We start from the raw sequence: 16,660 nt of genomic DNA on the forward strand, positions 1-16,660 counted from the left end.
ATAGTATTATATAACAATCCAATTACTCCCCACCACCAATGCCCCAAATTATCCTGTACTGTCTTTTTCCTCAGGCATTAATAAAGGGAGTAAAAGTGATTTTTAAAAAGTTAATTTGAAAGCAATTAGAGTACCAAAAATAGAGGAAAATATCTCTTCCAAGTTGTACTTTATCCTTTAAAACTGTGAATATTATCTACTTCATACAGCACACTGGTAATACTTGTAGCAAAAATCTGAGGAATAACCAATGCTAGAAAAATACTTGTGCTGAATGCTATACAAAAGCCAGGCATTCTTCCTGTTACATTCACACACCACAACAGCCGAAAAGAATAATCCAAAGTACATTATTCTAAATTTTGGTTTAAAAGGCTATTGACATTTCTGTATTTTTAAACAATAATCACCAAGAATGACTTCACTAAAATTCCCCCATCAAAAATGGGAATAATCAACATCCTAGAGAAAGAGAATTTTAATAGACGAACACTTCAAATAGAGACATAATAGGATTTCAAGTAACAAATCTTTAACATACTTAAAGACTTTTGCACATTAAGATATGTTTACATAAATGTTCTTCTATTAGGAGCTAATAACTTAATATATAATACACACTTAGGATGAAGTTTATCATAAATGATAGTACAAAGGGACAAAAACTCTCCTTGACCATACTTAGGCTTCGCTGAGCCCTCTTCTCGATTTGAGCAACTGCTACTCAAATAATGGCTACAACAGATACCTTGTACTTCATATAAGTACAGTACCATTGTCTATTATCATCTAAGTAACAGTACTATATGCTTTCCTGCACATTGTTTCATAAGCCTGGTGGTTAACATTAAGGTTACCAATTATGGTGGAATTTACTTAGGAAAAGAGTAAATATTTCCATAAACTAAATCCCCAATTTTCTCCCTTTTTTATACCTATAAAGGTGGTTATAATCAAATTAGGATGTATAGACTATAAGTGGAAGTATTTAATATATTCTGGAATATAATAAAATCCAAGTTCTCTGCACCTTTAGAATACTGTGCTAAAGAGCATCAACAACAACAAAAAATCTGCTAGCCAAAGGGGCAGAATGGACTCAGAGATGAACTGAAAAACCAAAGAATTAGGTTATTATTATTAGAAAATTCGGGGGCAACAGAGGGAAAGAAAAGCCAGCCCATCATCTTATTGCAGAAATAAGGCTGTAGAGTTTGCTAAAGCAATAACATTTTTAAGTCAACTATCTGAGGAAGGCAACTGACAAGAGATAGGTGGTCAAAAGAGAAATATGGCATGACCTGCTGGACTCCCAAAACACTCAAGGAGATAAATCTTTACTTTTTCCTTCTCATTTATTTTCATCTCACATAAAGAGATACAGGCCAAGGTGCAGGAGTCACAGCCAAGGATAAAGAAAGTAAGAACAAATCTGAAGTGCCAATCTTAAGCTAGTTTGTGAAACTTTACCTCAGAAGGAAAGTTTCCAGTTATCTAAAGTAATGAAACCCAGTATTAACCTATAAACTGATGAACTTTCTTAAGGACAGTAAAACTTAAAAAACAGTGATATATCTTTGATGTATTCTGAGGATTTTCTTTTGCATATGTATTTATATTCTTTCTGATGAGCTCTTTTCTCAAATTTAATAAATAAATCTATCTCCTTTTTCATGACCTCAATTTCGACTTAAATTGGTATAAAACAGGCATAATCTTAGTTTCAGCTCTGCCATAAAATGGCTCACAAGGCTTGAGCAAGTATCTGAGCCTACATTTCTTCACTTCTATACCAAAAAGTGTTGATCCAAATGACTCAAATGAACTCTTCATTCTAAAATAATCATTCTATAATTCTTTATGATGTCATCAAGTTGGTTTAGGTAATATCTCCTTTTAATTGGAGAAACACTGCCCTGGATTGAAATAGTGGGTATATTCTTCAAGCAATTATTCACCACGTCAACACTGGTGAAGATAGTACTATGGAACTACCCCCACCCCAATTCGATCACTTCATACAACCTCCAGCACAACAAACCCATCACTACCTACTTATTAATTTACTTACAGAGGAAATGGGTAAACCAAGCCCCACTATGGTGAGGACAGTGGATGTGACGGTACTGTCATGGTACGGATACTGGATGCTGTTGTCTTTACAGAAAAAGCCTCTCTGAAATGGATATATTTGGCCCAAATTTAGAACAGCCATAGGCATGGAAGCTGTTAGGGAAGGGAAAAAAAGACACAAATGGTTAAATTCAATTCACTTCATTAGGAAGTAAGGTCTACTGAATGGGATATAAATCTTAACCATATTTTGCCCTTTTTGAAAAAGGATTACACTCCATAATAATATCCAAGAGTAAAGACTGAGGAAACCATGCAGCATTAGCTTGTCCATATCAGCCCCAACTCTATCAAGTTTAAATTCTCTTACTTGCGTTGACCTCTGATTTTAGAAACAATCAATAAAAGAAACCCCAGGAAGAGAGCAAAATTGGTCCATGAAAAGATAAAGGTGAGAAAACAGGAAGGTTTTATATTTTACATTTTGCAACTAAATCATTTTTAATTGATTGCTTGATATAATAAATTATGTTCAAGAAAAAAAGCAAAACTCAGTAAATACATTTAATAATCAATAAAACATCAGAATAGCCAAATGTAGTCAAGGAGGGGAAAGATAAAAAAATTTTGTTTCATATTAAAATTTAAATTAATAGGGCTAGAAAAAATAGAAACCTTAAGTATACCTGACAATTAAAACAGAAACAAGTCCTTTGTTTTCCAAAGATAAACTAAAAGTGGTTTTCATTAGCCCAGGAAAGGCTCCAGAAGCACTTTAACAAGTTGTACAGGAATAATGTCCTTTTGAAATTGCTTACCCAAGTAAAATGAAAGACCAAAGAGAAGTAACTTAAATAAGTAGCTTTTTAGTATGTTCAAATTTACCACACCTTCAGGCTTCATTTTATCAGTCAAGCATCTACTTACTAGATGCTTGAAACTAGGCTATGCCATACCCAGAGGAGACAATTAGTGTAAAATAGACACTCGGCTCAAGAGCCTAAACTGTACATGAAGAAACAGAATGCATACTCCAGAAATAGTTTTAAAAGTAATACTTAGATTTGTGAGGGGTGATGAAATTTTTCTTTATCTTGATTGTGATGGTAATTCCACAACTCTAAGCACTTGTCAAAATTCATAGAATGTACAAAAACAAAAAAAAAGTAAATTTTACTGTATGTAAATTTTAAAAGGAATACCATAAAAGAGAGAAAATGTGAGTAATTTCTAAAATGATATAAAAAGTCCTACAGGAATTCAGAGGTCAACGTGAACTAAAGTAGTTAGAAAAGACTATTAAAGAAAAGGCAACTAAGCTGAACTTGAAACAGCAGGTCAATCATAGGCAGTAGGGAAGGGTTCAAAGAAAGCATTTAGTGGGAGAGGGATGCAAGGGCAGCATGAGGTCCCAACAAGAGCACAGAGAGAATGAGCAAAGACTTTTCATGGGACATAACATTTTATAGCCAACAGGTACTGCGTGCTCACACATGCTGGGCACCAGGCTACACAGATTAATGCAATCCTTACTTCAACCCTGTGAAGTAGACACTTCCCCCTTTTTTTAAATAAAATTATTATGAGGTTTAGGGAAATGCAGAACCTTGCTGGAATTAGTAAGTAATGGAACCAGGATTACAACACAGGCTATCTGCTCCTACTGTCAGTATATATATATGGAGCTTTCCATAGAGGCAAGTGATTGGCTAAATTAACAGGTTGGAATTGTGATAAGGAAGATGATTTGGATGGGGAGGGTGTCCTCTGAAAAAGTTTGTTCAGTATAAAATACATGTTATGTTCATAATAAAAACTCAACATTAGTGAAACAAAATCTTCTTTACTGCAATTACTCTCATTCTGTGATTGTGTGAGATTATGTGATTTTTTTTAATAGTAGAAAGAGAGCTTTGGGAATTTGTGTTTAACTAAAAGAATTATGAATACTGGCCTAAGAAAGGATTTGTCCTGTAGGAAATAAAATATCACTGTTCTCTTTTGCTCAATGTTACTGACAGGGTAAAATAAGTGATTTTAAAAATTAACTTTTAAAAAAGTTACAAAGGGGAACATTTAATACAGCTTTGAAATAATCCAGTAATTAAGTGATAAGTAGTGTGTTGATGGTGAAAATAGAAAAGGATACATGAAAGAGTGTTTTGAATATAGAAATGACTCAACTTGATGACTGATCACAATTGCTGAGGCAGGCCTAAAGATGACACTTGAGGGCTTTGGAGTAGGGAGAATGATGGTCCCACTCATAAAAATGTTAAGTTGGGATGAGGAGCTGGTTTATGTGGGAAAAAATTAGTTTAGAGTTAAGAATACTGCCTTTGGGGTGATCTGGCACCTTCTTAAATGCTCAGCCTCATCTTTCACTCTTCCCTATGCAGACCTTAGGGCTCCAATTACACTGAACTATTTGCTGTTGCCTGAATATACTATGTTTTCAAAACCATAGGTAGCTACATATATGTTCAGCCTTCTGTTGGGGATACATGCCCTCTTGTTTCCCATTCAAGTCCAAGCCAGGCACTCCCTACTTATCTGTCCCAAACTCTTATGTTGAAGTTCTAACCCCCCAATTTTACTATAATTGGAGATAGGACTTTTAGGAGGTAACTAAGCTAAATGAGTCATAAAGGTAGGGTCCTAATCCAATAAGACTGGCGGCCTTATAAAAAGAGGAAGAGAGATCTCTTTCCTCATGCATGCAACCAAGGAACGGCCATGTGAGGATACAGCAAGAAGGTGGCCATCTGCAAGCCAAGAAGTGAGCCCTCACTAAAACCTGACCATCCTTGCACCCTGATGTCAGAATACCAGCCTCCAGAACTCTAAGAAAATAAAGTTCTGTTGTTTAAGCCACCTAGTTTATGGTATTTAGTTATGGCAGCCCAAGCAGACTAAGACATACATATACAAACACACAGAGGCATAGCCATCCCCCTAGAGTAAACAGACACTTCTACTGTAAAAAGCAATGAAATAATCTCAATCTACTACAGAAAGTATTTTCAGTGGTAATTTTTTAGTAGTAAGAGAGAGTTCTGGGTCAAAGTTAATGTTACAGGAAGATTCTTCTCAAAATAAACCTTTTCACAGGACAGGTATATTCATTCCTTAATATATGAAGGATACATATATATTTAACCCTTATCATAATTCCAGGATATTTTTCTCTTAATTGAAATTCCCTTCTTAAGAGAAATCACTTTTTAAAAGTTCAATCTTGCTAATAAACACATTTGTTAGCTACTACAGGTCTGCTCTTAGTGCAATTCTTCTAAGATATATTGAGGAAGATAGATAAATATCTGGAGATACACATAATAAACATTTCCTATATTTTTCCCCAATTAAGTAATAACTGAATTATCTCCCATTTTGTATATAGTACATACTTCCTTAAAGACAGGCTGTTACAGTAGATTCCAATGGAATATATCTATAATGCATTTTAAAGAGAGCCAATGTTAATTTCTAATATATAAAAGCAAGTGTAAAGGAAAACAAGTTCTAAGTTTACATTTTGAAAAGAACGAAATATAAATCTAGATGTTATTTAAGTGACTATACTGACTTCAGTACCCACTAGCTTCCCCTATTTCCTCAATTTCAGACATCTAAATAAAGATTATGCTATACTACAGGAAAATTCAAGTGTCCATCCTCTTGAAAATCTCCTCTCCTTATTCACTCAGACATTTCAATTCCTATTACCTGGCAGCCATGGTGCCAGGAAAGGAAAAAGAAAAAAAAAAAAAGACAGACTAAAAGAAGGAAGGAATAAAAAAAGACCTCATCAAAAAAGTTTTAACAGAAGAGAGAGATACCTGCTACAGGAAAATAACACAGCTGTAACTGCAAGCAGGACTGAGCTTAGAGGACTTGGACAATGTAGCAGTCAAGATCCCAGCAGGAAACAGCACCCTCAAACTGGGGAACTTAAGAAGAGCTTTAAAAGGGGCTATTTACAAGATATAGAAGGTGTGGGCAGAGTCAAGAGATAGTACAACCTCCTGAAGCTATGACTACTCCTAGGCCTAAAAGGTTCAAAGAGCTATGACTTCTGGGAGAGCCAACATGACAGGATTTGGAAAGAGGAAGCCAGGAGACTAAACACAGCAATCCCACCCTCCTCCTGCCCATTGTTCAAATCCATCTAGAAGCCAAAGGGCAAAGTGAGCCTCCTAATACTGAGGGTAAGGTAGACAATGATGAGAACAGGTCTGCACGGGGAAACAAGCTATCCAGAACCAGGAGGCAGAAGGTAAGACCAGTCAGGGTCTCAGCAAGGAACAGACAGTAAGTAAAACTGGATAACTCAGGGGAGTTTAATAAAGAAACTATCTACAGAATCTATATTGAGATTATATATTAAGAAGTTTTAACTTTATTCTGTGGGTAACAAGAGACCACACAACCCAATCTGTGCTTTAATGGGGCAAAAGACTCTCAGAAGAACTGTATAAAGGAAAAAGCAGTGTAAAGTTAGAACAGAGGGTTAAGTACAGAGGCAAGAAATACTAGTGTATATGAGAGATGTTGAGGGAAAGAAAGAAAGAAAGAAAGAAAGAAAGAAAGAAAGAAAGAAAGAAAGAAAGAAAGAAAGAAAGAAAGAAAGAAAGAAAGAAAGAAAGAAAGAAAGAAAGAAAGAAAGAAAGAAAGAAAGAAAGAAAGAAAGAAAGAAAGAAAGAAAGAAAGAAAGAAAGAAAGAAAGAAAGAAAGAAAGAAAGAAAGAGAAAGAAAGAAAGAAAGAAAGAAAGAAAGAAAGAAAGAAAGAAAGAAAGAGAGAGAGGGAGAGAGAGAAAGAAAGAAAGAAAGAAAGAAAGAAAGAAAGAGGAAAAGGAGAGAGCTCTAAGACTGTTTAGATGTTTCCTTTAGAACTTAAAACTATGGACCATGTCTCTGTATATGTATATATGGATGTATGTCTCTCTCTCTCCTAAATACACACACACACACACACCCCTATCTTCAGCCTTTCGTATCCCTGCAAAATATATTTTCCAGTTTTCCTTTTCCCTGAGTAGATTATTATCTGATAGGCTTCCCTCCATAATCCTGCTTACAGTAAGCACTTCAAGGAATATATGTTGAATGAATAAATGACTAACGAATAGACAAGCAAGCAAAAGCCTCTGAGGCACATAAACAATAATTTTGTATAACCATAACCTTAGGTCCTAAAAAGTTTTAAGTTATTTTTCTCTCCACAAGACCCAAGTTAAAACAAATAAGCCAAGAAAAGAACAAACAAACAAACAAACAAAACTGATTAACAATCGTAAGTCCAAGGACATGCTAGGGAAGCACTTCCAATTCTGTATTCTAACAATTATTTTTCAAGCTTGTTTTCCACTGGGAAACATAATCCATAATTCACAAACTCCTGTAATCTTGAAGGCAATTTTTGTACAGTCCAGCATTACCTCCAAGCAAAGCTTCAGACATGGCTATTGCAGAAGCACTTCTCTCAGCAGCACCCCTTACTCTTTCCTCAATGAAAAAAGAAGTCGGGGCCCCAATTCAATCCTCTTTACTGATCCACCCAAAACAGAGGTCCACAAATTCCCTGCAGGAAAGCAGAAGGATCAGATTTCCAAATGAAATGATGAAGAATATAAAGCAATAATACTTTACAACAGGATTTTATAAGTAATTATCAGCTGTAGATCCATCTTTTCCTAATCTCTTCTCTAGAACTTCTAGAAACAATCAGATCTGAAATCTTATCACAAAGCACACAATTACATATCCTGCTCCATAGGAGAAGTGTTGAATTTCCAATCTCAGTATCCATTCTATACATCTTCAAATTTAGCAAAGGACTTTGTTCCAAGATTCCCATGTAAAACGTTTGCACATACTGTACTTTACAGTCACACTATACTGTGCACTCTCAGTAAAAAGGATAAATCACAATCTGGTCTCTTACTCACTAGTAAAAAATACTTGCTTTTGCCAGAAGCGCCTAAAATAATTGGGGCAGCATAGCTTACAAGACTCTTAAATAGCAATCATGCTAGTCTTGTAGCAATTTATAAACCTGAATCACAAAACACAAATATGATTAAGAGAAAGGTTTGTGTTATAGCGGAGGGAAAAAAAACAGTTAATCACCTTCCATGGCCTTTCTCATATATGTCCAAGAAGAATGGAAACTAACATGTATTGAGCACATATTATAGGTCACCATTATGCTAAAGCAGCTGCACTACGCTACAACTGTATATTATCTTCATATAAAATATACTTATGCTTTAGATGTCCTACCATAAAATCTGGAAGTAATTTAAACCTAATCAGTAGTATGAGTATGGATCATATACACAGAAATATGTATATGTATATATTGCTTAGTAGGCAAATTAATCTGTAAAAACATTATATTTAATATAATTTAATTTATGTAAAACAAATTACTTATGTCTAAATATACATTGGAAAGCCTAGAAGAATATATAACCAACTTTTCAGTAGCCATCTCCAGACAGTATTAACACAAATCAGGTAGAAAACTCACTTTTTACTGTAAATACCCCCATGTTTGAATATTTCATAATAAAACAAAAGATCCCAATCATTAATTTTGAATTTTAAACAACACTTTATCACAATGAAAACTTTTTCATTTTGTTTCCTAAAATTAAGTTGTACATGCAACTTTACTGAAAAAGTCCTATCTATGGCAAAGAGATTGTCTGAAATCAGGGCAAAGGAAAAAGCCTATTTTTCTATTCTCTTTAAAACAACAAAAAAGTGACAAATTGTCCCTTAGCTTTCATGACTGACTGAAAGGTTCTCAGAGAAACAGGATTATAGTGAAATAATTACTTTGGAGGTTGTCCTCTCTTGCAACTTTTGAGAGCTATGATGATCTATCGCATACGAAGTAGATAAATCATAGTAAGTCTAGTATGTCCTAAAAATGTACAAGACAAAGGTAATTTTCTCACTTTAGAAACTTCGTTATAACATGTTAGGCCTTTCAAGAACATGCTTCTCTTACAGGCAGTAGAAATAATCAAGTGGGTCATCAGTTTAGTAGAGGTAGTTGAATACAAACCATAAAGAATACACTTATTTTAGTCACCACTTCTTGAAAAATCTTATAAAATAATGGCACTCAGGCAGATCATTCTAAAAGTGTATCTGTTTTTTTAATTATATAATAAGCAAAGGAATATTACTCTAGTGAGTCTTTCAAGTTTTTTATTTTAAAAAACTCATTACATATTAATATAAACCAGCATTAGTCTGATGGAGGAAAGAGGAAAGAAAATAAACAATTTCACTTAGGGCAGTGTCCAATAAAATCTTCTGTGATGACAAAAATGTCCAATACAATGTGCTGTCCAATACAGTAGCCACTAGCCACACAAGGCTAATGAGCACTTGATACATGGCTGGTGAGAATGAAGGACTGATTTTTTAATTTCACTTTAATTAATTTCATCTGAAATAGCTACATATAACTGGAGGCTTTCATGACAGGTCATGCAGATTTAGGGGGTTAAAAATAAACTAAGGTTGAGAGCCATCAAATTTTATTAACACTTAATACTCAGCAAAACTAATTTTGAGTCTCTAACTTCAGAGGAAATAATTACGAAGTACTTGAATAAACATAGACTTCACATAGATTTTACTGTGAGCCAGTGCTCAGAATAAAACTCCCCCACATGAATACTTTTGACTTGCTTCTTTTAAAGAACCTATCCCTGCTTCATCCCTCAAATTTCAGAATCCTGAGCTAGCTTCTCTCTCCCGGCAACTAGCCTTCCTACAAGGGGAAATAAAGTGGCTGGTCAAGTGTGTCTGAGGTACTCTCCAACCCCTCCACCAACCTCAGATTCTCCCACTCTTCTGTCCTTGGATAAGTCTCTTAATCTCTAACCCAGCAGAGAGCCTTCTTGCCTATGTCTGCCCATAGCTCACCTTTACAGTACCCCATATCTTCATAGCAGCAACCAACTGCTTCCTCCTACTCCCAGAATTATTCCTTCCTTGAGTGGAAGCCAAGAACACTTGGCTTAGGTGTAACTGACTATACTTCAATTTAATTCATTCATTCATTCATTCATTCATTCCTTCAAAAAATAATAATCAAAGGCATTTAAGGTGTTGTCATTCATTACAAGTAGCACAATATCTATGCTTATAAAGTATCATGTAGTTTGAAGTTTTACTTCAGTAAAAGCTAAATTCTGTTCTTAGTACATTGCCTCGTCATCTGCTTCTAACCCGAGGAATTGTAAGGAACACTCAATCTCTCTTAAGTGGGTAGTAGTCATTACTGTAACAGGAAAAAACAGAATTCTTTCCTGGTAAGCTTCTCAAGTTATCCCACATGATGAAGTCTCTAAAGAAGCAGTTCTTAACTTCTTGGGATTCACAGACTCCTTTAAGATTCTAATGAAACTATGGACCCTCTCCTCAAAAACATTATGAATATTTGCCATATAGTTTCAGAACTTGCACATATATACACTCAAAAAAAGGTCATCTATGGATACTTCTGTTATAAAGGCATAAGAAATATAGTAAAAATGATTCAAATCCCAAATCCCACAGACCTAAGTGATCAGTAGACTAGTACCTCAAAGAAGCTAGAATTAATTCAACTTGATAGTCCTACATCCTCCTTTAATTCTCCTTCCTCCTTCACCTCCTCCCAGTTTTACCCCTTTCCCATCATCCCTCTTTGCTCTTTATACATCACCTCCTTATTTGGCTATATTACAGAAATAAAGTGACTTGTAGTATTATTTGTGCTTTTTACAATGTCGTTTCCTGTTTTAATTTCAAAAGTCAAAGTTTATTTCTTTAAAGAGAAGTAAAAACATTGTTGAATACTTACTGTTTGCCAGGTATTTGCCTATATTCTATCTCTAACAATTCTATGAAGGGGAAAGAAAAGAAAATCCCCCAAAATTTGCATATTTGAAAACTTAAAAGTCACTAAGTCATAGAAGAGTCAAAATGTAAATCACAAAATCATTGGATATGAATAGAAATATGACAAACAAAAATTTAAAGTATACAGTTAACATTCTACACATGAAAATGTAGAGCCTTAAGTTTGTATATTAGAAATTTATGAAACAAACATTCAACACAACAACTTATTTTTGTAAAGTTCAAGAAAGTAAATGGAATGAATATAGGACAGAAATTAATGAAATAGAAAACAAAGGAAAAATCAGATCAATAAAACCACATGAGTTTTTATAGGATAATGAAATAATGTCTTGCTAAAGTTTAAGAAAAAAAAGAAAAACACAAATACAGCAAATTATTAAAAATTTTAAAAGGTACTAACTATATCTCTGGGCTAAATTTTATTAGAAACTCACAGATGTTAAGCAACTCACCCAAGAGTACACGGCTCTTGGGGGTGTACCAGGGCAGATAACCATGTTACACAACTGGTAAGGAGGGAAGCCAAGACTTTAACAAAAAGTTCCTCTTCTTTTCACAACATACCACCTCTCTTTTAGGAAAGGAGACTAACCGCCAGGGTCTCAGTTTCCTTATCCACAAATGAGAAAGAGGAATGACATTATCTTTAGGTCCCTTTTCAGTCCATAATTCTATGACCCTAAGCTGGTCTGTATACAGACCGCTGATTTTCTTCTGTTTGTTAGATTGGGGTGAAGGGGCAGTTGCTTTGTGTGACCTAGAAAACATCTTAATCTACTATACTCGGGTTGATTAAGCCAGCCTAATGTGAAAGTACACTTTGCTGCAACCTATGGAAGAGAAGTCAGAAACCTCAGCAAAAATTACAAGAAAAACAAACAGTGAGGGAACTGCTTCTAGGAGCTGATGTTTTACCGAAAAGGTAATGGATAAAACCCATATGTAAGAAATATTCTCCCTTCCAAAAAAAAAATCAAGCATATATAAATGTAACCATGTTTGTTCATTTCTCTACATGTATATTTGGGTCTAATAAGTAAGTCTAGTTACTTTTGTGAAATTTGCTTCTACAAACCCTTTCATTTTCTCCTTTTAGCAGTCTAAGGTTAAAAGTAAATAAAATTTTTTTGGCTCTTTACTACTTTGTGTTACCTGAGCAGTTTTTAGAAAGTTCTATTCATTCCAAATTTAAGGAATGTTCTTTATTTGGTGTCCAATTCAGTTTGAACAAAATACATTTTGGAGAGGAAAACATGCAATATTTTTCTTGCTTTCTTTGGAAACAGGTGTTGCAAATTCTTTCCAGAATCACATGAGAAATCTTCCTACTAATTGACAGGAGTTGTGTATTATTTCTGAACAGAAAGGGTTTCCTTCTCTTCCTTTATAAAGGATCACTAGATGTCCAAAAGTAAAGAAGTCATTCAAAATTTTACCAACAAGCGAAATTAATAAATTTGCCAAGTAAGATAGTTTCCTCTATAGTTCAAATGCAGAGACTCCTTCCTGATTCTTATCCCTGAACATTTGGCACACAGCTAGACTTTCATATCTGGCACTCAAAAGAGAATGCAGAGTAAAGATGAATATCTGAAATTGCAATTATAAAAGGGATAGCTGAAGCCATGAGATTTTATTAAAAGATCGTTTAGAGGAAGTGGCAATAGCCATAATCTTAGAAAGAAAACAGAAAGTCAATATAGCCAACTAATAAGGAATTAAATACCAGATAACTAGGATGCAGAACATGAAAGAAGTGTCAGGGAAAATGAGGGGGCACTTTTCAAAAATGTTACTAATAGTTTTTATTTAACTCCCACCACATATCCTGACAGTATGCTAGGTGCCCTTCAACACCTTTAAAAGGTAAATATTATTACATCATTCTCAAGATGAAGAAAACTGCCCAAGGCAACTTAGGCTGCAGAATTAGGATTCAAACCTAGGTCAATGAGGCCATGAGCCCTCTGGGTTCAGAGGTTCTAATAACAGATACCCACTTGCAAAGAAGCTGAGTAGAAAAAGAACAGGCAAGAGGTCACTGATGAACCCTGACAGAAGGACTGAAGTATTCTGAGTGAGAACACAAAGACTGAAAAGAATTAGGAAATGAGAGTAAGTGGGTAGAAAATGTTTAAATGCCTTCTGATAAAAAGGAAGGAAGGGGAGAACTTGGTCTATACCTTGAAGGCAAATAGGGCAAAAGAAGGATAACAATTTTTTTTGGTCTTTATAGTGCAAAAGATGTGATAGTGAGCTGCTGTGGTGAAATGCAGGTGGTGAGATAGGAGGACTTGAGAATGAGGATGAATGGACGGAACTGAATCCATGGGAGATGAGAGGAAGTGTAAACATATACAGATGACCAAGACCATCAACTCACCAAGAGCATTAAAAAACAAACAAACAAAAACCTTCCTATCTGATTTGTATTACCATGCAATGTAGTCAGGTCTAGGTAGGTAATGCTCTAGGGAGGCAACATCCAATTATTAGTATCGATTGGCTTCACCCTTTTTCCCTCCCACATTCCCCTTGGCCATTTGGCCCTGATGGAAACTGTGGAAAAAGTGAAGAAAGAAGGCTAAAACACAGTTTGAGCACCTCTATATGTCTGGCACCACACAGAACATTTAACAATAATTTTCATTTAATCCTCACAAAACTAGAACACAAGCTCTAAGAAGGCACAAATATTTTTTTCGTTCTCTGATATATCCCAACCACCTAAGGCAATGCTTAGAACAAGGCAGGTCCTCAACAAATATTTGATGAATGAACAAGGAGTCATCTTAGTATTATTATCCCCATTTTAAAGATGAGAGGATGACTCAGAGAGGGTAAGTAACTTAAGTCATACATATAAAAAGGGTGAAATTAAAAATATTTAACAACTAGCACTGCACCAGCACAGGCCACTCAGAACAGATGCCAGCTGGTGCTAGAGAAGCTGGGTTCTGCTTCAACCTTTTGGCTGTGGGATCTTGGGGAAAGTCCACACGAGGGTTGTGGGCAGGGGAAAGGAAGACTCAGGTGTATATTGCCTATCAGCCTTGGTAGTAAGTGATACATCCAGGTTTCAAACATGCACTTATCTGACTCTAAAGTCTTCTAAATGAGGTGGGAAATGATACCATTTACTGAAAAATGAGGAGAGCAGGAGATAACTGATGGTTCTAATATAGGAGAAAAATCATTCAAAACAACTGCAATGGGAAACAATTAGAAATGAATTAAAGATTGATAACTGAGCTCAGTCTGTTACCAGCCAATTTAAAAAACAAAAACAACAGGATGATCCAACTATAGTACGGTAGAAGGAAATGAGGAATAAGAGAAATATGAATGGGCAAAGAAAAACTACAGTATGAGGATTTTCCATTCTAGGTAAATAATTTGGATATGCTTCAATAGAAAATGAAAAATCAACACTGGCTCTTGAGCAAGAAAGGACTTGGTGAAAGCTGTACCTCAAGAAGATGAGTTTGTGTTAAGTAGAAGGGGAGAAGGTGAAGAGCCTGGAGCCTTATGGGAGGGGTCAGAGGTCAAGAGCACTGTATATGTGGGTGTGATTCACAGAGATGGCACTCGAAGTATCCAGGGGCAAGAGTTCAAACAGTGCACCCTCAGCTTTTAGAAACATCTACATTCTGGTCACTAGCTTGTAGTCACCACCTCTCTGTGGCTGACATGGTTTTACTATAAAAAGTACTTAGTTATCTTGTCAGTGTTTTGTTTTGTGTTTAAGTTGGAACAAAAGGGAGAAAGTGCAGTTTAGTTTAGATATAAGTGACATTTACCAAAGAAAGTTTTTACTTTTTGTGGTTTTCTGTCAATAATTACCTATAATATCCTCAACCTTGGAGTCTCTTAGTTCATTAAGACACTTAAAATAAATTTGTGTATGTATTTAAACAGCTTTAAAAAAAATCCAGGAAAAATACATAGGCAGGTTATTTTAATATGGACTCTGAGATTTCTGCACGAAAAACAAGTTAGCCTATTTATTTATACACTAACAAAAATAAAAAGCAGCAGTTGGTCACCTGTTGTTACTGCCCCAGAAAGGCACACAGTGCCAACTGGCCAGGAATAACGTAATTCCTTCTACCCTCTCATGGTAACAGCTGTTCCCTTTCTTTTTCGAGCTGGTAAAGGTCACAATCAGTAGCAAATTTTCCACGCAGATTTCCATATGCAAAAGACAAGGAGATGGCTAACACAGTTAGGTGTGGGGAGAGACAGTTTGTTTTCTATTTTACTTTCTCTGGCACTTATCAGGAATCTATTTCGGGCTTCTTTGATATTTGAAGCTATAACTATTAATCATTTCTTGGCCAAAAAATATTTTGTTTACATGAAACTAGACTTGGCGATGATATAAGCACATTTTAAAAGAGGCAAAAAACTGCAGCAAAATTATACAATAACATATTCATCATTAGTGGTTGCCTAATTAGAAATGCATTATGCTAAGTGAAGAGGCCATACTGAATGATTCCATTTATATAGCATTATAGGACATTCCATTTATATGACATTATAGGATGGAGAACAGATCAGTGGTTGTCAGAGGTGGAGGACAGTGGGAGGACCAAAAAAAACAGCATGAGGGAATTTTGGGGGTTAACAGACTAGTTCCGTACCTTGATTGAGTGGTGGTTAATATGACTAAATTCTAAAGGGTCTCAATTCATAGAACTGTATCTCAAAAGAGTGAATTTTACTATATACAATTTTTTTTAAATGGTGGCTTAAGCCTTATATCACCTCACTCTACTCCCCTCACTGATTTCAAACCTCTTGCCAAGCCCTAACAATGACTCCACCCCTCCACTTAGCTAATGCCTACTTGCCATTCTAGCTTCTATTCAGCTCCTCCTTGAATCGTTCCTTTGGTGTGGCAGGGTGGGGTCCTGGATAGAGCTGGGGCTTTGTAGTCAGATACACCTGGCTGGGTTTACTTTTGGCATTCTCCCAGTTACTACCTGACTGAGCATGGGCAAATTATCTACCTATCTGAGCTCAGTTTCCTCATACGGTGAATACAAATAAATGTAATTTTTGTACCTCCCTGTTGTAAACTAAGAGCCTGGTAATATGCCCAACGTACTACCTGGCACATTAGGAGAGCTTAATTAAATGCTTATTCCCTGATCTTTCTCCTCTGCCTACTGCCTTCACAACCAGTGCTCTCTTAGTCTCCACAGACCTGACAAACATAAATTATCACACTACAGAACTCATGTATTGAAATTATTTACCTCTGGCAAATAAAATGAATCTAAATGCCTCTCTGATCCCTGAACTCACAGAGGCCATCATATACATTCCCGAATGGTCAATAAACTGTTTGAAGAATAGTTCATCCACCTGATCTGGTCTTATAATTTAAGAAGGAAGAACTGGAATAACAAGAGAAACAGGCAGAAAAGGCCAGAACACACTGAGATAGTCTAGGATGGGCAAACCAAGAAGGCTTTCCAAATTTCTACAAGGATGGTCTATGCAGAATTACAGTACAAAACTGCAAATAATCTAAATATTAAAAAACAAAGGTAAAGTGGATTATGCCAAATACAAACAATGAAATAATCACAATCATTAAAAGTAATTTTGTAGAAGACTAAGTTTAAAAAAATTAAAGAGTACA

The 16,660-nt window shown here is 35.4% G+C and overlaps 1 protein-coding gene across 3 annotated transcripts in view; it reads right to left on the bottom strand.

The window, feature by feature from the left end:
• Window positions 1-16,660, bottom strand: part of PLPP1 (phospholipid phosphatase 1) — a 91,881-nt gene that overhangs the window by 57,781 nt on the left and 17,440 nt on the right. Inside the window, exons 1-2 of one of the 3 annotated variants that reach the window (XM_064480667.1) lie at window positions 7,515-7,631; window positions 2,072-2,226 (exon numbers count right to left, since the gene is read on the bottom strand). The exons of 1 other annotated variant lie outside the window; for it this stretch is intronic. In XM_064480667.1, the coding sequence (XP_064336737.1) occupies window positions 2,072-2,226; window positions 7,515-7,536 (177 nt within the window). In that variant the 5' untranslated portion in view covers window positions 7,537-7,631. Of the gene's footprint in view, window positions 1-2,071; window positions 2,227-7,514; window positions 7,632-16,660 lie in introns of those variants that run through there. One more of the 3 variants, XM_031445185.2, reaches the window with a different exon arrangement.

This window comes from Camelus dromedarius, chromosome 3 (genome assembly GCF_036321535.1).
Source record: "Camelus dromedarius isolate mCamDro1 chromosome 3, mCamDro1.pat, whole genome shotgun sequence".
In the NCBI taxonomy this organism is placed as follows: domain Eukaryota; kingdom Metazoa; phylum Chordata; class Mammalia; order Artiodactyla; family Camelidae; genus Camelus; species Camelus dromedarius.